The sequence below is a fragment of the Sinocyclocheilus anshuiensis genome, unplaced genomic scaffold, assembly GCF_001515605.1.
Source record: "Sinocyclocheilus anshuiensis isolate Anshui unplaced genomic scaffold, SAMN03320099.WGS_v1.1 scaffold278, whole genome shotgun sequence".
Lineage (NCBI taxonomy): Eukaryota > Metazoa > Chordata > Actinopteri > Cypriniformes > Cyprinidae > Sinocyclocheilus > Sinocyclocheilus anshuiensis.
This window is the reverse complement of record NW_015546072.1, coordinates 1,206,670-1,231,685: the sequence shown is the minus strand read 5'-3', so window position 1 is coordinate 1,231,685 and position 25,016 is coordinate 1,206,670. Positions and strand designations below refer to the sequence as shown.

At 35.0% G+C, this 25,016-nt stretch overlaps 1 protein-coding gene across 1 annotated transcript in view; it reads right to left on the bottom strand.

Annotated features, from left to right (window-relative positions):
* msh3 (mutS homolog 3 (E. coli)) overlaps window positions 1-25,016 on the bottom strand; it is a 64,702-nt gene that overhangs the window by 17,385 nt on the left and 22,301 nt on the right. Inside the window, exons 12-21 of the mRNA XM_016501017.1 lie at window positions 24,217-24,326; window positions 22,231-22,363; window positions 18,842-19,029; window positions 18,496-18,664; window positions 16,229-16,251; window positions 15,759-15,875; window positions 15,434-15,541; window positions 14,532-14,646; window positions 11,433-11,590; window positions 4,452-4,638 (exon numbers count right to left, since the gene is read on the bottom strand). Of these exons, the coding sequence (XP_016356503.1) occupies window positions 4,452-4,638; window positions 11,433-11,590; window positions 14,532-14,646; window positions 15,434-15,541; window positions 15,759-15,875; window positions 16,229-16,251; window positions 18,496-18,664; window positions 18,842-19,029; window positions 22,231-22,363; window positions 24,217-24,326 (1,308 nt within the window). The remainder of the gene's footprint in view (window positions 1-4,451; window positions 4,639-11,432; window positions 11,591-14,531; window positions 14,647-15,433; window positions 15,542-15,758; window positions 15,876-16,228; window positions 16,252-18,495; window positions 18,665-18,841; window positions 19,030-22,230; window positions 22,364-24,216; window positions 24,327-25,016) is intronic.

The window sequence follows — 25,016 nt, the reverse complement described above, 5'->3', positions numbered from 1 at the left end:
TAATCTAATCTAATCTAATCTAATCTAATCTAATCTAATCTAATCTAATCTAATCTAATCTAATCTAATCTAATCTAATCTAATCTAATCTAATCTAATCTAACTGTCTTCAACTAATCTAATAATAATCTAATCTAATCTAATCTAATCTAATCTAATCTAATAATAATCTGCATGCTAAAATTATTTCTGAAGGAAATTGTTGCTGAACTCAGCTTTGCGATCACGGAAATACGTTACATTTTAAAACATTAAAATAACAAGTTGATTTTAATTGTAATAATATTTCACAATATGACTATTTTTACAGTAATAATACAGTGTGAAATAAATTCAGCCAAGCATAAGAGCACAAGGGGCTTCTTCAAAAAAAAAAAAAACCCAAACAATTATAAATAAATAAATAAAAACATAATACATTTTGTAATTCCAGTTTTTCAAGAAACTTAAAGTTAACTAAAATTATATTTTAAAAAATAATAAAATAAAAACGTTGTTTTGCATGTTAAAAATTGATGAAAAAAGCATCTTTGTTAAACTCTGCATGAAACATCTGAGTTGATAATGATTGCTTGCCTTAAAAAGGACCACCATGTATTTAAACACAGTCATTTTGTTTTCCATAATACATCAACAGCCTTGAAACAAACAGCTCATGCCAATTCTGTGAACAATGTGCATCAGATGGTCAGTGAATGGCCTATGGATGTGCCGTCTGACACTGTGTCCCCACCAGGCGAGACGCACGTTTCCAGTGACTAATTTGTCAAGCAATTTGACTCACCTCACTGAAGGCGAACATGTACCATGATGTGGCACAATCACACCCAATAAGAACATATTTGATGTTTAATATACTGCTATGTATAGCTTTCATTCAAGTAAAATTACTTGAATTGAAGATCATTTAGGCTTTGTTGCATCATATGAGACTGAGACGTGTAGATACAGGTGACATGAAAAGGTTAGAGAAAAATTAAAACCCATTCAAATGGCTTTGAAACAATCAGTTAATTTATAACTGAAAACATGGCAAAAAATAACAAGTTTACTGCTGAGTCTTCATTTGTACCATTTATAAACTTTGTAAAATGCATACATTTTCCATTTGAACTTTTGGAACTTTCCATTTGACCATTCAACAGACTGCTGTAAGGACAAGCACCCTTCAATAAAAATCTCTCCGAGTAAGAGAGAAAAAGAATGGGAGAACAGAAGAATGATGTGAAAACCATCTGAGAAGAAGACAAACAGTAACAAGGCCTTGGCTATGCTGAATCACAGCTGAGTTGTGGCAAACAAGCCCGTCCATGTGCCAATAAATAAATAACTCCAGCCTGAGGCAGTATTAGTACAAGAGACCTGTGGTGGGAGAAAGAAAGCAAAATAGAAAAAGAAAGAGTGATAGATCTTGCACCTGAGCCAATGCCACAGAGACACACAATATTACGCAATACCCAGTGGAGCCCACCCTCTGACAGCCCAAACACCAGCACAGCATCTAAAGTGACGTTTACCTTCAATATGAGCAACTACAGCCAACAACCAACTAATTAGCACTTCTAATTTGCCACACACAGGATAAGATTGCCAATTTTACTAGCATCCATCTCATTTAACTTGGCAAGAAAAATTTGGTGTTCACATTGCTGTGAAGTGTCATATATTGACAATCACTTGCTGCTAAATTTATACCTGTGGAGAATGCTGTAAATAAGACAAAACCAATGCAGTATAAAGAGTAGATCAAAATATTTGATTAGTCATATATTGACAATCACTTGCTGCTAAATTTATACCTGTGGAGGATGCTGTAAATAAGACAAAACCAATGCAGTATAAAGAGTAGATCAAAATATTTGATTCATTTAAAGCTAAAGTTCAAAATTTCTGCACCATTAGTGTCACAGAACCCACAATTATGTAGTTGAAAAGGTTTACTTTTCACTGAGTTGTTTTCTGTGTATAACTGTGCGTGACATTTGTCTTGAATCTTGAAAACTGTTCAGTAGGTTTCCTCGCACTTTCCCCGTCAGTCATTGGTCAAACACACATAGTCCCATCCCAAACTCACACCACTGGTTTAGTCAGTGCTGGCGTATCGGACTGGTCAGGACAGTCAAACAAACAGAACAATGTTAAAAACATTTAAACTTTTGGGAAAATCAACCTACCACTGGTTAAATTTAGAAGATTTTTTTTTAAATCGAGAAAACTACACAAAGCAGCTCCAAACATGTGTGTCTCACAAGAGATAAACAGGGAGACTCGATATACTGTGTCCCAAAGGATGGACTGGTGTGAGCTATTTTTTCTATGTGTCTGAGGGTGATTAGGCTCCCTTGAGTCTAGCAGATCCCTTGATGCTTTGCTTTGGAGTATAAACCATTAAGTCTTGCTACCCAGTTATAGAGACTTTTGACCCTGTTGCAGTTGGAAGAAAAACATTTTTAATTTCTGTCAGAATGGCACCTACTATGACATGCTGCTCGTCAAACTTTCAAATGCTGCCAGATGTCAGAGAACTGTTATTAAAACTGTGAATGCTTCAACGAAGGCATCATTTTGGCTCTTGTGATTCCAGTCTGTGACTCATGTGAGTTTTTCTTTCAGCAGAGGAATATACCTGATGGTAAACACAGCTGTCCAATCAGAATGTCATTTTAACACGTCTAATATGGTCATTCTCCTGTGAGTCTAAGTAGTCTTTACCTGTCAAATTTGCAAGTTAACAAAGCACACTGGAGATGCAAAATATCCCTTGAATACCACAGAACTGAAAACCTTCCATTTAATGTCCTCTCAAGTCACGACTTTGCATTTTAGTTTGGAGTGAGAAGAGAAATCAGAAACTGAAGACAAGAATATGATCCTTAACACAAGAAAATACAATATTTTAAGAGTTTAACCCAGGATTTTTTTTCCAAAGTTGACTTTCAACACAATAAATATTAAATTCCGATGTAAAGAAAAATACATGTATTTTAGCATTTGATTTGTAAATGCATTTCTCATATCATGTAAACAACTCATCCATGTATGTTTATTTTTTTTACATTTATTTTATTTTATTTTTTTTTTATTTTTGACTTTGTAATGTTTAATCAAAATGTCATAACACAATCGTCCAGCACTTCTCCAATCATTTATTACGTTTTAAACTCACCCCTCCACAGTTGACTACAAGCACTCATTTATAAATGCAACGTCCAAATCTCAAAATCCAAACAAAAACTGATGGATGGAACCAAGCTCCCTTCCTACATTTGTATACTGTATATACTCACAGTCAGACCATTTTTAGGTACATCTTACTAGTATCAGGTTGGACCCCCTTTTGCTGCACATCCATGATGCAAATTTCCACCACATCCCAAAGGTGATTTATTGGATTGAGATCTGGTGACTTTTGAGGCCATTTGAGTATAGTTAACTCATTGTCATGTTCAAAAAAACAGTTTGAGATGATCTGTGACAAGGCTCTTTATCCTGCTGGAAGTATCACAAGATGGGTACACTGTGGTCATAAAGGGATGAAAATGTCAGCAAGAATACTCAAGTAGGCTGTGGCGTTAAAATCAGTTCATCTATCAGTTCGAACCAATCTAGCCGTTCTCCTCTGACCTCTGGCATCAACAAGGCATTTTCGCCCACAGAACTGCCACTCACTTGATGTTTTCTCTTTTTCTCTGTAAACCCTAGGGATAGTTGTGTGTGAATCCCAGCAGATCAGCAGTTTATGAAATACTTAGACCAGCCCGTCTGCTACCAACAAACATGCCTCATTCAAAGTCACTTAAATCCCCCTTTTTCTCCCATTCTGAAGCTAATTTTGAGCTTCAGAATATCATCTTGACCATGTCTACATGTCTAAATGTCATGCATAGAGTTGCTGTGATATGATTGGCTGATTAGATATTTCCATGAACAAGCAGCTGAACAGGTGTTCCTAATAAAGTGGCTGGTGAGTGTATATATAACTGAACACTTATTTTACATAATATCTTTCTAAAATGTATTCAAATAGATAAGCTAAATGTGCTCTATACATTGGCGAGGGCATCTGCAGATTTTAGAACTGACTCAAGGCAGAGATAACACTGATGATGATATTCTCAAAATGGCCAAATATTGGCGGATTAGTGGGCTTGGCTTGCCATGCAACATTAGGGTTAAGGATTTGGGAGCTGGGTTCAATCCAAAGTAGTAGTGACCTAAGAAGTGTAGAATTACTGGAATCACAGTCCTCTATTTAGCCTGTAAACAGGGCACATAACCACCGGCTACAACACAGGGAATCTCCCTCCAATAATTATACTACAAGTCATTCTGGATGAACTGTGTTACTATATGGCATGTTGTAATCTGGCATGAAAACAGGTCAGAATCACAACCTTCCTCTTTAGGTATATTTGCCAAGCAAGGCCTCCAAGTCTTTCAGTCTCACTTACGTCTCTGATGAAGGACTCTAGGGTAGCATAGGCGATGGCGATGCCGTCGTGAGTGCTGGTGCCTCGACCAAGCTCATCCAGGATGACCAGGGAACGGGAGGTGGCACGAGCCAAAATATCTGATGCTTCCACAAGCTCCTCCATAAAGGTGCTTCTTCCCCTTGAGATGTTGTCAGACGCTCCCATTCTGTCAGAACCAAAACCAGTTGAGCAAATTAAATTAGCCTGTGAACAAGCATTAGTTTGGTAAAAAATTAAAATGTATCACTCTCACATTGTTCCAAACCTACATGACTTTTCTTCTTCTGTGGAACACAAACAAGAAACTTAAATAAAAGGAAGAATATGGCAGTTAATCCTATCCATACAATTACAATGGATGGGACTGGAGCCTTCAAACTTCAAAAAAAGATGCAAAGCACCATAAAAGCACCATCAAAGTCATCCATTTGACTCAAGCACTATAATCCAATTTTTCTGTAGCTATATGGTAGCTTTCTGTGAGGAATAGATTGAAATGCTTTGGGCACAATTTGTGGACAATGCTCATGGTACTTTGACAATTTTTGTTGCATTCACTTTTATTTTACTCAAAAGTGTCCAGAATATTCTTTTTAAAAAATCTGCCTTTTGTGTTACAAACACAAAATAAAGCCATACAGGTTTACAATGACATGAAAGAAATTTCATTTTAGCTGAATTTTGGTCATTTAACTCTGACCAAACCCATTAGGGTTGTAAGTTACTAATAGCTTTTGTAACTGTAGTGTTGGAAAGTTCTTCAGTGACAGCAGTTAGCCTCATTACAAAGACTTGAGTCACAATTATGAATGATAAGACCAATTCATAACCATGAGAGGCAGATGAAAGGGACCTACAAATACTCTTACATGCATTACTGGTGTGACTATGCATAAAATGACTGGTTGGCAGCTGATAACATTTCAAGGCTATAAGGTCACTACCATCAACTATGAATGCCACACAAAAGATCACATGGCTTAGGCAAATGCAGCATCTCATTATTTCATAAGTTGCTGAGAGTGCAGGAAAAAGCTGACGCTGTTGAAAAATCACCATGTAGAGGTGAACGAACCAGGTCAGGGATCTTGGGCCTAAAAAGGTTGGTGACCACTGCTCTAGGGTATGTTTGTACCACAGGACTCTTGCTCTTAAACTGCTGTATTAAACAGTATTAATGTTTGGATTTTTCTTCTTTTCTTTTTCCAATGGTTAGTAGAAAAGCACAATGTAAAGCCTCCCTAATTCAGACCAATTGCAACAGCATTAAGCAAGACATGAGCCAATTAATGTGCTGGCCATTACAGGTCCCCAGAAAGCAGAATTATTCTTTGTTAAAAGCTAATCTAAAAATCATTCCCATTATCCTGGTAAGGGGCTTCATCCTACTTTTAAATTGAATAAGATGCCACAGACAAGCTTTAGCTGGACTAATAGTGCAGCTCTTGGCCACGCTGGAGAGAGAACACAGATGGTATGTGTAGTCTGCTTTGCTGTGAACCACATTAACAAAATGCCACTTTCATTCTCTTGTTGCTTTTGTCTCTAATTGTTTTCTTGTATTTTAACCTCCAAACATTTTGACTACAGGCATTTCATTTTCATGTTTTTGTCAGCAGATTTCTTCCAGGAAACAGAGCTTGAGCTGCACAACCACATTTCCATTTTAAGTGTAATTAGAATTTTTATCAGATTTTATCAAATTAATTTTTATAATTTTTATGGCTGTTGCAATCATATTGTTTTCTATGACGATCAAAATATCAAATGTGTTATTACTAGGGCTGTCAGTGGATTAAAATATTTAATCGAATTACAGGATGTGTCGATTAATTAATTTAATTAATGGCAAATTAAATTTGGCTGTCAAATTACCCACAAAAGATTATTTAAAGCCATTATTGTGTTAAATCAAAAAGTATCAAGTAGACATTACAAATAGTAGCTGTAAAAAGAAATATTATATTTGATTCAACATAAAATGTATTACACGTAAACGTTTAGGCTACAATGGCCTAACATAAAATATGGAAGATAAAAGAAGTTCATTTGAGAAACATCTCAGGATTTTTTGTTCATACAATGAAAGTCCAAAAAAGCTTAGTTACCAACAGTCTTTTTCAGTCTTTTTTTTATGAAATTATACTCTAAATAAGAAACTAAAACTGCCAGCATGTGGTGGTAGATGTCTTTTTACATCATTCATTCATTCATTCGATTAATTCAGGAATGAAGTAAACGGCTCAGTTTATGAATAGGCTATTGAATCATCGGATTCATTCAAAACACGGATTCATTCAGAAACTAAACACCGATATGTTGCTCAGAGTACAACAGTTCTGCAGTGGCTTCAAAGGTAATATTTTCTCTGCAAAATTGAGCAAAACAGACAATATTGTGTTTAAAATATAACAATATTAACTACTTATTTACTGAACTGTTGTATAAAATCACATTTAAACTCTTTTTATCCGTGACAAAACAGCACTCGTGTAATTGCTCTCGGAATTACAGGATGTGTCGATTAATTAATTTAATTAATGGCAAATTAAATTTGGCTGTCAAATTACCCACAAAAGATTATTTAAAGCCATTATTGTGTTAAATCAAAAAGTATCAAGTAGACATTACAAATAGTAGCTGTAAAAAGAAATATTATATTTGATTCAACATAAAATGTATTACACGTAAACGTTTAGGCTACAATGGCCTAACATAAAATATGGAAGATAAAAGAAGTTCATTTGAGAAACATCTCAGGATTTTTTGTTCATACAATGAAAGTCCAAAAAAGCTTAGTTACCAACAGTCTTTTTCAGTCTTTTTTTTATGAAATTATACTCTAAATAAGAAACTAAAACTGCCAGCATGTGGTGGTAGATGTCTTTTTACATCATTCATTCATTCATTCGATTAATTCAGGAATGAAGTAAACGGCTCAGTTTATGAATAGGCTATTGAATCATCGGATTCATTCAAAACACGGATTCATTCAGAAACTAAACACCGATATGTTGCTCAGAGTACAACAGTTCTGCAGTGGCTTCAAAGGTAATATTTTCTCTGCAAAACTGAGCAAAACAGACAATATTGTGTTTAAAATATAACAATATTAACTACTTATTTACGGAACTGTTGTATAAAATCACATTTAAACTCCTTTTATCCGTGACAAAACAGCACCCGTGTAATTGCTCTCGTGTAAGATGACATTGTCACGGTTCGCTACCTCAGGATTTTTTGTTCATACAATGAAAGTCCAAAAAAGCTTAGTTACCAACAGTCTTTTTCAGTCTTTTTTTATGAAATTATACTCTAAATAAGAAACTAAAACTGCCAGCATGTGGTGGTAGATGTCTTTTTACATCATTCATTCATTCATTCGATTAATTCAGGAATGAAGTAAACGGCTCAGTTTATGAATAGGCTATTGAATCATCGGATTCATTCAAAACACGGATTCATTCAGAAACTAAACACCGATATGTTGCTCAGAGTACAACAGTTCTGCAGTGGCTTCAAAGGTAATATTTTCTCTGCAAAATTGAGCAAAACAGACAATATTGTGTTTAAAATATAACAATATTAACTACTTATTTACTGAACTGTTGTATAAAATCACATTTAAACTCTTTTTATCCGTGACAAAACAGCACTCGTGTAATTGCTCTCGTGTAAGATGACATTGTCACGGTTCGCTACTGTGAGGAGCACGGAGACGAGGAGTGGAATTCAAACATATAGATTTTAATCACATCCAGGGAACAAGGAAACACATGATGTAGCAAGGGTAGACATATACAATTCCGGACAAGGGAGAACAGAATGGGCTAGGACTCAAATAGGGCAGATAACGAGGGGCAGACAGGTGAGGAGGATAACTAATAACAAGGAACACCTGGAACAAATAGAACTAAATGGGGACAGGAACCGGAAGGACCAAATAAGGGCAAGGAAGGCACATGGGGAGCAAAACACACACAAAACAAGGAACAGACAGTCTGACAGACGTACAGTCCATACAGATCACGTCAGACGTTTCTGCAGTGAATCAGTCTGGTTGCCATAAAAGCAATCTCAGGCACAGCAATAAACACAATAAAGGTCAGACGGTACTATGAAACTCAAAAAAAGATTTAGATATTTCAAAGGAAATATATTTAGAAATATATATATTTTTTATTATTTGCACTTAACTTCCTGTTTCTATTGCAACCAAAACAAAGAGGGGGAAAAGAGCTTCCAAACCTTAAGTGCTATTCAATAAAAGTGTTCCATCAGTGGGGAAAAAAATGACAAAATATGGTCTGTCTGACCTAAGACTCACACAGATGCTAAGGACTGTGCAGACTTCTGCAGTTTAGATAGCTATTATGGGCATGTCACTACAAATGAGATTAAAAAGCATTCTTCTTCTGTGCCTGAATAGTTGACGCACAATGCTTTCATGAAAGCAAAAAATAAATAAATAATAAATGTGAGAATTTTGACAAACCTCAGGCAGTGCAACAAATTAAAACTTTAAACAAAGTAAATCTTTTAATATTCCATAAATAATCATTCCTAATAATATTCCTCTTAAATAACATAAGGCTGAGTGCATGATTATTATCAATGAATTGCAAAAATGCCTTTTAAAACCATCTTAAGCCCTATTCGCACGGGCTTAAGAAGGTCCCCAGATAATACTAATCCCGTGCGAATAGGGCTTTAGATGGAGTGTAGCATGACATGTGCACTTTTCAAAGATATTTAATGTCAGCTACCCAACAATAGTTAGAGTGGGTCACAAATCTTTGTTACACGAAAAGCCAAAATCTAGTCAAAGCAGCTGCAAAAGCTTTTGACTCTGCTTAGGATGTAAACTCTTTTCCAGTATTCTACAGTCCCACTGCGCAAATGCGATAACCATTCAACGTGTCTGCTTCACCAGAGTGCAGTATAGGCCACTGAACGCTTCAGACTTAATTGGGCGCTGTTTAAACCTGATCTTGACCTGTTAATTGGAACAAACCAACGCAACTCTGGGGAGTGAAGGCAATTATCTTCTGACGTGAATAGTGCCAGGACTGGGTTAATTAACAAGGCAGCACTTCACTGTTAGCGTTATGTACAGATTTAGACTGACAGTGTCAAAAAAGCATACAAAAAAAAAAAAAAAAAAAAAAAAAAAAAAAAAAAAAAAAAAATTCACTCAATGTATTTTGTATATCATCAAAATAAAAGTGCATGCTGGCTGCTAGGAACATTTACAAAATACCTCAAATAATGAATTCTACATTATTACTGGTCTTAAACAAAATATTTTCAAATCTGCAATAGATCTCAGGCATTTTCCACTTGCATCTGAGTCTAATTAGTAAACCGCTGTGGATGTTGTTGATGTTGGTAGCCTAATGACTAGCAGAGTCAGCAGAAATCAACCACCCCTACAACAGTAAACAATGTTAATAAATCACATCAAAATGAAAGACTAAAGCAAGTAAAGAGGGGTTGGAAGTTCACTTAGGTTATTAAGAAATAAGAGCAAGACAGGTTTAGTTAACATACTTGACAATAATCTAGATTCTATATATTTCATTTGAATTTATGAGGGCGGTGAAACACCACTGAATAAATTTCTGTGACAGTGAAGCTTAAAAAGACCAAATGAAACAGGCAGGCCATTTTTTATGTTTTCACAACACATTACAAGATGATAGTAGATTACCACTGACACTCACAAGAAATAGGCATGAATTCCTTTTACAAATAAAGCTTGGTTTTGATGTGCAAATACATTTTGTTTTGATTTTGTTCTTTTTCTCTCACAAAAGAGAAAATGCTCTGCTAAATGCCTGTGAAGATTCAAGCCAAACAAAATGCAAAAAACAAATGAATAAATAAATAATAATTGTGCAAAACTTGATAAAACTTAAAATGTGGCTTTTAAAATTCAAATTTTAAAATACAAAAAAATACAAATTAATTTATATTTAAAAATTCAATCCAACAAAACCAGAACATATTAGTTTCACACATTAGTCTTGTTATTTTTTTTTTATCGATTGTGATTTAATATGAGTTTTTTTTAACTATTACATTTTTATTTTAAAAAGGGAGAGAATGTTTGCCATTAAAAACCTACCCAACAGTAATGACATCATTGCAAAATATGCAAAGTAAATTATGACTCAATTATGTTGTTTTTTTTTAGCATGTATTTAACACAGCAAAACTGTATTTAAATGAAAAATCAATGTTTTCATTTTCGTCGTTCGTTGCCTGGCAAGCACTGGTATTTCATTCTGGACCTGAAAATCTATTATTACTCTGCTCCTCAAAAATCAAGCATAAGATGTGGCACAAGGTCTGAATAGGTTTGACTCACACTCCTGCCTCTGTAATCTGTGGTTACCGGGGTTCTGTGAAAAGACTAGTGGGCATGGTTTCATTCTGTTCATTTCTGGACCATTCAAGCACAAACTCTGAAGTCTGCTCAGCCCCTGAAGTGTTGTCATGGTCACTAAAGTTCAGCTTTGTGCTGTCATACATAACTTCCTCTCTAATGGCCAGAAAACAAAAGAAACTATATCTCAGTAAGAGCTGATTTTTCCACAGGTTTAAGAAGACGGATGGTTTCCAAAGCTTCTGTTCCTTTGGAGAATGACCCATCTACATATCTCAGTAAATACTGCATTATGGCAGATCAGGGTGAGGTTGTGATAAGTCTCCTATGAAAGCGATCTTTGTTCTTTAGGAAAGAAATTGAAAAACAGGAAATAAGGACGGTGTAGAGAATAAAAGGTCTGGAAATTTCTTTTCATCAGAAGATAATATGCAATTAAAAGATCTCAGATGCATTTTGTGACAACCAGAAGAAATGATAGTTTTGTACTATGCTCATAGTACAATAATCTTTTCTCAGCCATTGTTTATAGGCCACTGAGAAGAACGTGGTGTTTAGCAAGTGGAAGATACCTGACATATATGCCGTCTACAATGCCCACTGACGCCTCTCTGGCAGGAACAAAGGATCCCAGCTGTGCCATGACTGTCACCAGAGCAACCTGTCGGATGTAAGAGCTCTTGCCACCCATGTTGGGCCCAGTGATGATCATGGCTCGCTTGCCATCCCCCTGAAGACAGGAAAAGGTAATCAGATTAATATTTGTGCAAGATTACAGTAAAGGTTCTCAAGGTCAAGCAGATGTAGATGCTAATGTTCTGGCTGACTGCTTGAGTGTCAAAGATAAAGAAGGAATCAGGGATGGAGCACAAAGGTTAGGTCTCAATCATCTGGACAGAAAACGCTGAGGAAACACAGCTCAGTTATTATGAAAGAGTACGGCCAGCAGAAATCAATTTATAATCAAATAGAAAAAAGGTCAGAGACAAGAGAATAGAAAAACCGTTTGGGTCAGTAAGATTTTTTTTTTTTAAATAATACTTTTATTCAGAAATTATGCATTAAAAGAGACAATAAAGACATTTACAATGTTACAAAAGATTTCCATTGTATATAAACGCTGTTCTTTTTAACTTTAATATAAAGTTGTATATAAATGCTGTTCTTTTTTTAACTAAAAAAATATATATTTTTTAAAAACACAATTTCATGACTTCCACAAAAGTAATAATATATAATTAAAAGAAATGTTTCATAAGCACCAAATCAGCATATTAGAATGATTTCTGAAGAATCATGTAACACTGAAGACTGGAATAATGGCTGCTGAAAATCCAGCTTTGCCATCACAGAAAAAAGAAAGAAAACAGCTATTTTAAATTGCAATAATATTTCACAATATTTCTGTTTTACTGCATTTTGGTACATGCAGCATTGGTGAGCATTGGAGACTTCTTTCTAAAACAAACAAAAAAAATACAAACAACTTCTGAACAGTTGCATATACTACAGAAATACACAAAAATGGGTATAACTATATCCAAAAATCTAAAATATTTTTCATGAATAAATATATATTAACTTACAAGGAATAAAAGGAAATTATATTTAAAAAAGGACAAAAGAAACACTGAATGGGATTATAAAAGTGATTCAGAAAAAAATGTTTAAATCTATTTTTCATATAAAAAAATAAAATGGTTCTTATATTAAAAAAATACATTGGCATTCAGTGATTCCAAAAAGTATTTGGACACTCCAGCAATTAAAATGTATGAATGCCATTGCAGTAGAAAAACAAAATCACATCATCAAGTGGCATTTTTTGAAAGAAAGACATTAAAAAGTATACTTTCTGGTAGTCAAATGGATCATATTCATCATCCTGTGGACACCTGTGTGAATGTGAGAGGAACCGACATCATCCATGCAGTAAAAATCACATTGACACCATTTGGTTAAAAGCCATTGCATCATTTGTTTGCAGATGCCACATGGTTATTTTGTTATAGTTCACAATGACATTCAGACATTAACATTTTAACATCTGTTGAAGGGTTTTAAAAAAAATGTCTGAGTGAATGGGCATATGACAAGTAATGTGAAGAAAAGTATGGTGACCCAGCAAGACGGCTTCATTATTAAAGCCTGACTCACACATTGAATGGAAGCCCAGTGATTGGGTGGGTGGGAGAAGAGAAAGGGAGAAAAAGAAGTGACAAAGGTATTAAAAAACATATGCTAATCGGGATGGCAGAGTGGGTGGCCGATACAAAAGGTTTGGCTGCTGGTTCAATAGCATTTTCTTACAGGTGAAGTAAAAAGGATTACCCTGTAGTGAAAGACAACCACACAGCCTTTGGCATGAAGACAGATTCCCTCACCATTATTTTAAAATTAAATACTGGAACTATAATCAAGTTTCATAAAATCTCTAAGATCTATAAGCCCCAATGGCATTTTATGAAAAAGAGTTGTTAATGAGAATGTGGAAGCAGTGATATTAAAGGGGTCATATGATGCGATTTCAAGTTTTCCTTTCTCGTTGGAGTGTTACAAGCTGATTGTGCATAGATAAGATCCCTGAAGTTGCAAAGACTAAAGTCTCAAAACCAAAGAGATATTCTTTATCAAAGTTAAGACTCTGCCACGCCCCCCTAAAACGGCTCGTTCTAACACGCCCCCACATATCTACCTCACTATGTGGAAATATTTGCATAATGCCGCCCAAATGTGCACGCAAAGAAAGAAGGCGTGGTTTCAGTAACCGCAGTTAGTGTTGATGCAGCATGTCTACAGTATTTGAAAAATAATGTGTTTTTTGAACATTAAAGCATGTCAACATATTCTGTTACACCAAATACACAAAATAATGATCTTTAAAAAAGCATCATATGACCCCTTTAATATGACTCATGAATATGTGTCTCAAGTAAAGCGTGCAATTTCAGCACTACTAGAATGAAACAGAATAGGAATCATTATTTTGAGATTGGCCGTCAATGAATCAGTTTATCCAGTTCACAAAAACAAGTGTGAATGAACCAGACTGATTTGGTTCTCAAGAACAGCGGTTAACAACTCCCTGCAGGGAAAGATTTATCAGGGAATAACTTACATTTCAGTCGGTTTTTCACACAAAACTATCAGAGATAGGGATGGACCAATGTTAAAACACATTTTATCTAAATAAAAAAAATACAAAAATACAACACTAACTAAAAATCTGTCAAGAGAATTTAAGTGAATATAACTGAATTTAAGCATCACAACATCATAATGTAGGCTATATAATGCACATGTATAAAAATGCTTAAAAAATGAATATTTATTTTAATATTAAAATAGATTTTACAGCTACTCAGTTATATATATATATATATATATATATATATATATATATATATATACTGTATAGCAGAAATATACATCATGCATCAGTTTATATCTAAATATATCCTCTTATCAGAGGATTGGAATATAGTGTATGAGTCATATGGACCACTTTTATGCTGCTTTTGGAGATTTAAAGGAGTGCCCAGCACATTAGTCCAGCACATAAGAGAAAAAATAAATTCATACAGGTCTGAAGAAACATGAGGGTGAGTAAATTCTCATTCTGGGTCAACTAATCCATTATAAAAACAATAACAGTATTAAAAAACTGTCACCTGTAAGTGAGTGTCATTGGGGACATATTGATCCTCATCTCCCATCAGTGAGGTGATGACCGGATGCTTGCCTGCCATGATCAAAATCTGACTTTTATCCTCGAGAATCTCAGGCCTATGCTCAGGACATGCAAAAAAAAGATGCTTTAGACACCAATAAAGTAGGGTATTCACAATTAGATAAACTGACATTAAAAAAAAATCAAGAATGAATTCGCCAAAATTAAGTTTTACGTACACCATATTGGCACGACACCTTACATATAAGAGCTGGAATTTATGGTATCAGCTCAACACTTTTGAAAAGTCCAGAGGGAGAGGATAAGCTCTGGTGCTCTGCAGAACAGGCGGGAGGGGGAGGGGGAGGCGGTAAGGAGCAGAGGGGGAGTAGTTGGCGGAAACCTCTGCTTTCAAAGTCAAATCCACTCCCCCACACAGACTGTCAGAGGGATATGGAGTGGGCTCTATACTGCATGGGGGTGGGATTCATCCTACTGTTGGACTCAATTCGGGCCATGGAGAGACGGAGATGTGGGGGCTCCAGGGTCCCCTTACTCTCGTTCATCTATGAAAGCTTATGTAAGATGCTTTATGCGCATCTCACCAAACACAAAAGAGAAATAGAGCTTCTTTGTAGATGCTCAGAAATGATTGATTTTATTGCACTTCAGTGCGCCAAGACTGGGAAAAGCCCCTACAATCGCTCCCAGAACTGCACGTATTTGACTTCTGAATGTTCAAAAAGAATAGAAGACTAAAGTCAGGCCTTAGAAACAAAGCTTAGTGTATTCAATTTGATGAACTAGGTAATCTATGAGAGAATATGCATGCTTGTGCAATATGAGAGATGACAGGAAGTCAGCAGAGAATACGGGAATAAAAAGCCAAATTTATTACCACACCTGCAATAATTATTTTCTTTAGCAACCTGAGCCAATGAGAAGAGGCAGTCCATGGTTGCTAGGTGACACACTGCTTTCCTCAGGATGTAGTAATGGTCCCCAAATAGCCTACACATGGCAAAAAAGAGAGAAGGCTGAGAAAGAGAGAAAGAACACTGCAGGGTCGGAAAGCGATAGGATAAAATGCATGTTTTATATGATTAAATTACTACACAGCAGCTTCCAGATTTCAAAGTCTATACTGAAACAAATCGCTGAAAGCATCTCAACCAATCAACAGGGCTTCAATTAAAAACGATTTTTGTCATATTTCAAAGGTACGTACTGAAGGAAGTTAATCCACTCGTGATTGCAGTCAATAACCAACTGTTCTCGTAGTTGCTGCAGGCGCCGATGTTTCTCCACAATGAATGGAGTGTGATAGCGGCCCACAACCTTAGTGCTGGGGATGAAAAGCAAATATTTAATATTGTTTTGTATCCACATTATTTTATAATGTAGAAGCAAGCTATTTCCAGCGAACCTGCAAGAGATCATTAGCCGCTATAGCTAAATAACTAGAAAAATAAAGTGCAGAAAACAGTAAATGTTTTTGCATTACTAACCGGTGTGTGCATGATTATAGTAATAAATTAAAATATTATGACAACAAACACCAGTTTGCAATATCAAGCAGTATGAGGAACTGTTTTTGTCCAGCTAAAATAACTGGAAGCAGCCAACACCAGAAGCCTTGCACATTCGAGTTACAATTTTAGGAAGCAAGTGATCAAATTTGTCAACAATGGTGCCCACCTGTTGACTTTGACCCAGTCTGCCTGTGCACAAAGGCTAAAAAAAAAAAAAAAAAAAAAAAAAGAGACAATTGTCAAATCTTTGTAGACTGTGTGTAAACCTTGTTGAGTTTTACTCTGGTCATCATCCAAAGTCATACTCAGTAGCAAAGACTCGAAATTACGTAAAAACACTTTAATTTCATTAAAAAAATACATTTTATCACCTTATTACCTTCACATTACAACAACCATAGATGTTTCACCACAAATAGTGCTATCCTCTAAAAACCAAAAAACAAAAACAAAAAAATTCTGTCATCATTTACTCACCCTCATTTCGTTTCCAAAACTCTGTGTTTCTTTCTGGTGTGGAACATACATTCAAGTATCTTTCTAGTGTGGAACATATTTGTCAAATATTTTGGCGAATGCCTTAGCATTTTTTTCTCCATACAATGGAAGTCAAAGGGCTCCAAAGTGGTTTGGAGCCCAACCTTCTAAATATATTCATTTGTTTTCCACAGAAGAAATAAATCCTACTGGTTTGGAATGGTGAATTAAGGGTGAGTAAATGATGACGAATTTTCTTGATTGGGTGGACTATACCATTAAAGTCTCCCATCGTCTTGCTAATGATAACAAAGTGAACAAGTCTGTTTACTGCCCATCTGATGCATATTGCATAAAAAATGGCAAGTGCTTTGTCAATCTGGCAAGATTGTGCTCTAATCTGACTGGTTGGCTATACACAACTTCTAGGTGTACTCTGGGAACATATATATAGACATTTCTTTATGTACAGCACTGCTGTGCTATTATTTTAGAGAGTTTTTCCCACACTAGTATATTATTATGGTATTAACTTCTATAAATATCATTCATATAAACCTGCCCCTATATCATATGTAAAAATGTGGCATGTAATTGTCTGTGTCTGTCTCCTCTTGTGTCTCTTCTTGGCCAGAATAAGATGCCAAGTGGACCAGACTTTATGCTGATAGTCAAAGTCGTAGCTATGTTAGACTCAGCTAGAGATGGTGGGAGAAAGAGGGATGGCCAGAGTCTATACTCTGAGGGGGAAAAACTGTTGTGTATTCATGAGAGAATGGCAACAGTGAGCAGATGGAGAAACAGATGTGGAGCTGCATACAAACTGCAACATTTCAGACCCTGTCCTTGTAGTTGTCATCTTCTAGTAAGGTAGTATTCAACAGTATATCTACAACAGAATAAAATGAGTAAAATGGCTTTTTCCAGGTTCGATGTAGATATACGATGTAAAATAGGCAGTAATTAGGTCTGTTACTAAACAAATAATGTCACATAATTGGAGACAACTGATATGAGATCTTGGTGTTCTCGAATGCATCACATACAACAGAGATGCACAAACCAGGTTCTGTGGGCTCCAAAGAGAAAGAAAAAAAAACACGCCATTGAAGCATATCATCATTTCTAATTTTATTTATTTTATTTTTGCATTGAAATGTAATTTGCAATAAATTTGTTTAATTATTACATATATTTTTAGTAATTTTAATAACAATTTTGGATATAATACAACATTCACTTTTGGCCTCAGTCGAGATAGATTTTTCCTTCGTTGGTCCTTCGTATTCAAAAAATTTGGCACCAGTATTTGATAGATCATGGGTGCACCTTTCCATGAACAGGGTACAAAAAGGATGTTGGGGGGATGTCCCTGGAAACCCTGGCTGTCAAGGATATTTTATTCACTTAAATATCGGATGAAGTGATTATTTTCTCTTTAATACAGATGATGTCAATGTATTTTTCGAGGAGATAGTAATGTCTACAACGGACACGAGCGCTGTCGCGGCGTGACCACAACAGCTTGAAGTTGTCTAACTTGTCTCCCTGTTAAGTAGTAAGGTTTTCTTCTGTGTAAACTTTTTTCTTACAAGTACAAAATTTTAGATGTATTATTTGTGTCCCCTTCAAAAATTGCTTTTGAGAAATTTTATGTTTATTGTGCCCCCCCCCCTACTGTTAGACGAAATTTACGCCCCTGGTAGGGTTTAATTAGTTTGTGACCAAAAAAAAAAAAGACTTCCCATATTTTTTTATTAAAATAACTTAAGTAACACAGTTGAATGTTAAGCTTGACAAATTTGCGCAATTTTGACAGCAACAACAAGGCACTTGTGCCTTTAACGCAAAATAAAGTGTAGCATATTTGTGGAAAATACCAATAGCTTGTTAAAATAGCTTTGGTGCTCAGTTCCTGAAACTCATTAATAAGAAGAGATCCTTGACGCTTATTACCTGCTGGCCAGACACTGTGGTGTAGTCCAAAGAAGGGTTTTTTAACACCAGGCGAACCTCTCGCCGATGCTCCATTATGTCTGATAGGACACTCTGGATTTCCTCTTTTCTGTTTCGGATCACTGGGAAGTCAGTCAGAACCACAAACATCTCTGTCTTATTACCTGTCCTAAAAAAGATATGTTTGAGAGATATTTTACCAGAAAAGCTTCATACAGAATAAAAGCAATTTTTCAGCAATATGAAAAAATATCTCGTTATATATATATTTTATGTAGGGATTTGGAAAAAATGAAAATATTAGGTGAATATTTATGAAGTCAAAATATTTAAAGATATAACTCACTTTGCAGCTTTCTCATCCAGTACTTTTAAGAAGTTGTGGGCGGGGCTTAGAAGCTGAGGTGTGTCCAGTAGGAGTTTTTTTAGAAGGGCAGAGCTGAGCTGTGATTGGATGGCAGGCATGAGGGCTTGAAGCTCAGCACTCAGGCGAGAGAGAGTGCTGGTGATGAGGTAAAATTCCTGAGTAGAGCACTGACAAGACAGAAAATATCAAAATAAACAGAAAAACATGTCTTTAAAATATAGCCAAGAACACATTTTATTGTCAAGGACGGGTCATATCAATTTTATATCTTGCTACTTTCCTCCAGGTTCAATTAACAGCCTCTTTGTTAGCTCTTCAAAACACTGTGACAGGTTTAGAAATGTGGGTGGTCATGCATGCACCTGTTTAAATGCATTCAAAGTTGTGGAAGTACAAAAAAAATATTTTTTGCAGATTAGTTTCAATGAATGATGTGTTTGGGCTCAAAAGTTACAAGTTAATATGAAAGCTGCAATGCTTATTTCAAAAGATTACATTTCATTAAATTAGATTTTACGATATGATTCCTTGTGAGCCAGACAGCAATCTACAGTATATAATATAGAGTAATTTTTGAAGATATGAAGTATAAAGATTTTTTTGAAATATAAAGACTGAGAATAATGAACAAATTCCCTTTATTGTACTTCATTATGCATTAATAATAATATTAAATTATTAGTCAAACGATTAATCGTGATTATTCACATCCAAAATAAGTTTTTGTTCACATAATATGTGTGTACTGTGTATATTTTTTATGTATATACAAAAGCACACACATACAGTATATATTTTGAAAATATTTATATGTATTTACATGTATATATTTATATTATATAAAATATATTTATCATATAAACAACATACTTTTCTTAAATATATACATGCACGTGTTTGCATTTATATATACATAATAAATATACACAGTACACACATATATCATGTGAATAAAAACTTTTATTTTGGATGCGATTAATCACGATCGTTTGACAGAACTAAAATATATATATCGATTAGCAGAAGAAATATGAAATGCTTAGTTGTAACTTAGTGCTGGGCATCATTAATCATTATGCCAATGGCTTGTGCGTATGCAATCTGTAATTTCCATATTTTGATGACAGTAAGCACCAAGGAGCCAATTAAATCTCTGCTTGATCTTGTGTATGTTTATAAACATCAACCCCATTTCCCAAAGGCTTAACGTTAGTCATTCCTATTAAACATAATGAGGCAATACATATCCACTCTCTGTGTTCATTAAAAACAGTGAGAAAGTCCCCTGTAGGTCTATGCAAAAACTTTCTGACCCTTTTTACAGTACATACATTTAATTTATGTTGGAAGTCCTACTTTGACAGTCTACAACTGGTAAATGAGATGCAGAAAAACAACAGAAAAAAATAAATTATGAATATTCAATGATCTCCAACCTACCAATGATAAAGTTTTAGGCAAAACTACACATAAACCTTTAAAGGGGTCCTATTATGCTTTTTCACTTTTTGAATTTTAGTCAGTGTGTACGTTTGGGCATAAAAAAGATCTTCAAAACATACAAATCTCAAAGTCCATTCCAAAAGGGAGATATTTCGTTTTTAAAAAATCTATGAAGGTAGAATGACGTCAAAAAGATTTGCATACGCAGGGTAAGAGTTGTGGAAGTGTACATAAGACTGTAAGCGTAAATTAAATTTGCATGCGCAAGAGAAGCTTTGTAAAGGTGTAAATCGCGTTTCAAGCGCAAGAAAAAATTATTTGCAGCATTTTACAGTTACTCGTAAGTTGTGTACCATTAGGCTATGTGTTCATACTAAATTTCGAGCTGTGTAGTTTCCTTCTCTTCCTTAACAGGCTTCACAAAGCGGCCCATTAAAATATCATTAAAATAATTCCTGCCTACGGAAATTCGAATGGTTTGGGAGGGGCGAGGTTGTGGTTAGAACGCTTGGTTGAGTGCATCAGACAAGACGACAACGAAGAAGAAGTGCTGCTTTAGCCTCAAGTTTTCGCAAGTTATTACACATGCACCTGAATAATTATGTATGTAAATATGTATGTTACCATTATGAAAACGTTTTTATAACAAGTTGCTGACAGTACAATACTGGACAATGATGTAATCTGCAGAATTTACACTTCAATTATGAGACTACAGTGTTTCCCATTGAGTGCGGGTGTTTTTATATCACTGTATTTCTGAAGGAAACCGACCGTCTTCAGAAAAATGGATGTCATTTTCATTTAATCTTTATGGAAGCCCGTTTCCGCCACTGAATAAAAAATAAAAGAGGTAATTGCAACTTTTTATCTCCCAATTCTGACTTTTTTTCTCAGAATTGCGTGATACAAACTCGCAATTGCGAGTTAAAAAGTCATAATTGTGAGATATAAACTCGCAATTCTGAGAAATAAAGTTAGAATTGCGTGATATAAACTCGCAATTGCGAGACATAAAGTCGCAATTCTGAGAAATAAAGTCAGAACTGCGAGATATAAACTCGCAATTCTGAGAACATATCAGTCTTTTTTCCCCCCCTCAAAATTGGACTTTAACTCGCATTTGCGAGTTTATATCACGCAATTCTGAGAAGAAAAAAAATCAGAATTCTGACTTTATAACTCGCAATTTCGAGTTTATATCTCACAATTCTGTGAAAAAAAGTCAGAATTGTGAGATAAAAAGTCTCAATTATCAATTAAGGGCCTTCATCAAACCCGGAACTAATCGAGCCGTTTGTGCCAGACTGGATTATTATTATGTAAAAAATAATGCGTTTTTCGAACCACCAAGCATGAGAGCATGTTCTAGTACACCCTCAAAACAAATTCAAGACATTGTAAAAGAGCATAATAGGATCCCTTTAACACGTTTTGTTTTATAAATTCTACTTTTTTTTTTTTTTTTGATGAATGCATTTATAAAAATTAAGGACAATGAGATGACCGAAACAGGCAGGTGAGGCGAGGTTAATGAGGACCTTCTGTCTCTACAAAACAATAATCATTCCCCTCCCACTCTTGTCATTATGCTAATAGAGCCATTCAACAGAAACACGCCATTAAGCACCTTCCCTTCAACCTCCTGCCTGATTCCAGAAACAAATGGAATGAAAAAAGCAGGGAAAATATAGAACTTTCCATCAGCTAAAATAAATTCTGGTCTTGAGAGGTTTTCATTTTCAGGCAGAACATGACAGACACTTTTAGTGCTGCCATGGCCCCTATGGTCTAAAATATATTGTTGTTCACTCTAATTCAAACTAATTTTGAATTGCAAATGAAAAGGCATGGATTCCTGGTGGATCTGTGCAGTAAGAATTGTTTCAAACAGATAGTGATTGTTTAGGTAAAACAGGCATTACTTTTTTGTGGTAGATACTGCCAAGTCCTCTCTCGAGGTCAGGTAGACGAGTTAGCAAAGACTGCAGAGAGGGAAGGACACTGGACTCAGAACACAAAATTTCTGCTAGTGCCTCCTGTCGAGCCTGGATATCACTGAGAGAGAGAGAGAGAGAGAGAGGATTTGAAAAATAGTATAAACAGAAGCAAGCAAATCAGTAGGGACTGTAGGAATTTATCAACAGATGCTATGTACACAAACCAGATAAACCACTGGAACTAAATAAGGCCTGTATCAAACAGCACACCTAAGTGAAGTAGGATCGTAACTATCAGCAGATCGCATTGTGTTTTCCCGCTGTATAATACAGATGTGATGCAGTACACAAAATAAGACATTTCTTAGTTACTACACCAAAGTACTTAAATAAACACTTTCTTTTAATAAAGGCTATAAATTATAAAATGGTTATTAAACTTGACAGGTATTTTTTTCCCCGAGAGAATAGCCAGATTACTTCATTACTTCATTTTACTTCATAAAAGCATATATTAAAACAAAAAGACTGTGTTGATAAGTCTATGACAAAAAGTGTGAGCTGGACTTCAGTGGTATCAAAAGGCATTTTAAACGATGTTTGGAAAAGAAAGTAATTTTTGTTTTGCAGCAGAAAATGCCTTTTGATACCACCGAAGTCCAGCGCACACTTTTGGGAATGCCTTGTTTTTTAATCAGTTAGTACTGTAAGTAAATATAATTTTAGCAGATATCTTGCTGCATCTTTTGAGAAGTGGCTTTATGTGCAATACAGTTCAAAAGATTTTTTTATATTTTTGAAACAAGGGTGCATATATTTGATCAAAAATACAGTAAAAACTGTAATATTAGGAAATATTAATACAGTTTAAAATAACGGTTTTCTATTTTAAAATATTTTAAATTGCCATTTATTCTTGATCAAATCTTTTCAGCATCATTACTCCAGTCTTCAGGGTCACATGACCCTTCAGAAATCATTCTAATATACTAATTTGATGCTCAGGAAACATGTCTTTTTATTATCTATGTTGACAACAGCTTAATACTTTTGTGGGAAAAAAAGTAGAATTTTCTTTCAGGATTTTTTTTGATAAATAGAAAGTTGAAAAGAACAGCATTTATTTGAAATGGAAATTATTTGTACCGTTATTGCCTTTACTGTCACTTTGGATCATTTTATTGCATTTTTGCTGAATAAAAATAATTTATTTCAAAAACCTAATGACTCCAAACTTTTGAATGGTACTTATGAGGTTGGTAAAGAGTTTAAGATAATTTCGTAATCTAAGTGCATTGCCCAGTCCTTCCACAGACAACACGCCAGCATTTCCATGGAAATTCACATTCAATGGCATGATAGTCTCAATTTAAAAATGCTCCCCAACATGTCTGTCAAGAAGTTTGGCAGGAAAATACGTGGATTTAAGATTAAATTGTTATGGAATCAAATATTTATTTTTCTCCACAAACATAATCGGATTCTTTGTAGGCATGCATTACATCACACACAGATCTAAACAATCCCCCATAACCTTTAAAAGGCGTATAAAGATGGCATCAGATAGACAGTGCCTTGCCAATTAAATTTTTGGGAGATAAAACATAAATATTGAATTTGAGTAATAACCAAAAAGAAGAAACCTCAGATTAAAAACTTGCATTTATGGCAGGTTATCCATTTTTATATGCAGTAGCGTTTTCCCATAATCCATGGGAGATTTTTCAAACGAGCCAGAACGGAATTGTAATCCCACCACTGGCTGAAAAGAGGGCTGGCAGAGTTCCTCTGTTTTCAAAATATTCTAGGACTAGGATTAACCAAGGCTCAGAGTTTAGAGCTCAATATTATCTGTAGTGGTGTAGTGAAGATCTGGGCATGCCACGTCTATTCAACATTACACTCTGCATCTTCCATACTAGCATTCAAATCACTGTGATTACTGAATAATGAAATTAAATATTGACTCACATCACAGACTTCAGCGGCTGGCTCACCCACTTTCTTAACAGTCTCTTCCCAAATGGAGTTTGAGTGTGATCCAGAACCCACAGCAGACTGCCTTTTACTGAACCTGTGGTCTGACAGCCATGAATAAGAAGTCATTATGAAATCAAACCAACATCCTAGATAATAGATAAATCACTTGGTTAACAAAACACAAACACCCATGTTATTATCCAGGCAGCCTGTGACACAAGGCAGAGAAAAACAGCATAATTATATTATGTTGTTATATTTACACCCTAATACTACATAAAAAGACAGTTTTAAAGCGAAGCTGAGAGGTAAAATTAACTAAGTCTTAATATCATAATGTAAAGTTACATTTCTTAAACAGGATTTTTATTTAAATGTGATGTTCATTGTAACGGATAATGCATTTCTACATAAGCAAGAGAAATTTACTTTTTACTGCAAAAAAGATTTTGGTAATAATCCTCCAACAAATTTGATCTGATCTTCACAGAAATTGAGTTGGATTTCCTTCAGTCCACGTCTGACAAAAATTGTTAAATGGATATTTTGTTCTCCAAATATGCCTTGCCTAGTAATTTTTGCCTAATACTGATATTCAACTCACTAAAAAAATTAGCAAGTCGTTGAAAGGTCATAGGTTTGAACCTCACAGAAGGCCCATAGTCATTGTTGCAGCAATATTTAATACTATTTTTTTAATCTATTTTTTACTGATCTTACACTGTTTTATTTGTCACAGTTATAATAATTTAGCTTGAGCTACTGTAAAATTGAAAATCTGAGTTTCAGCC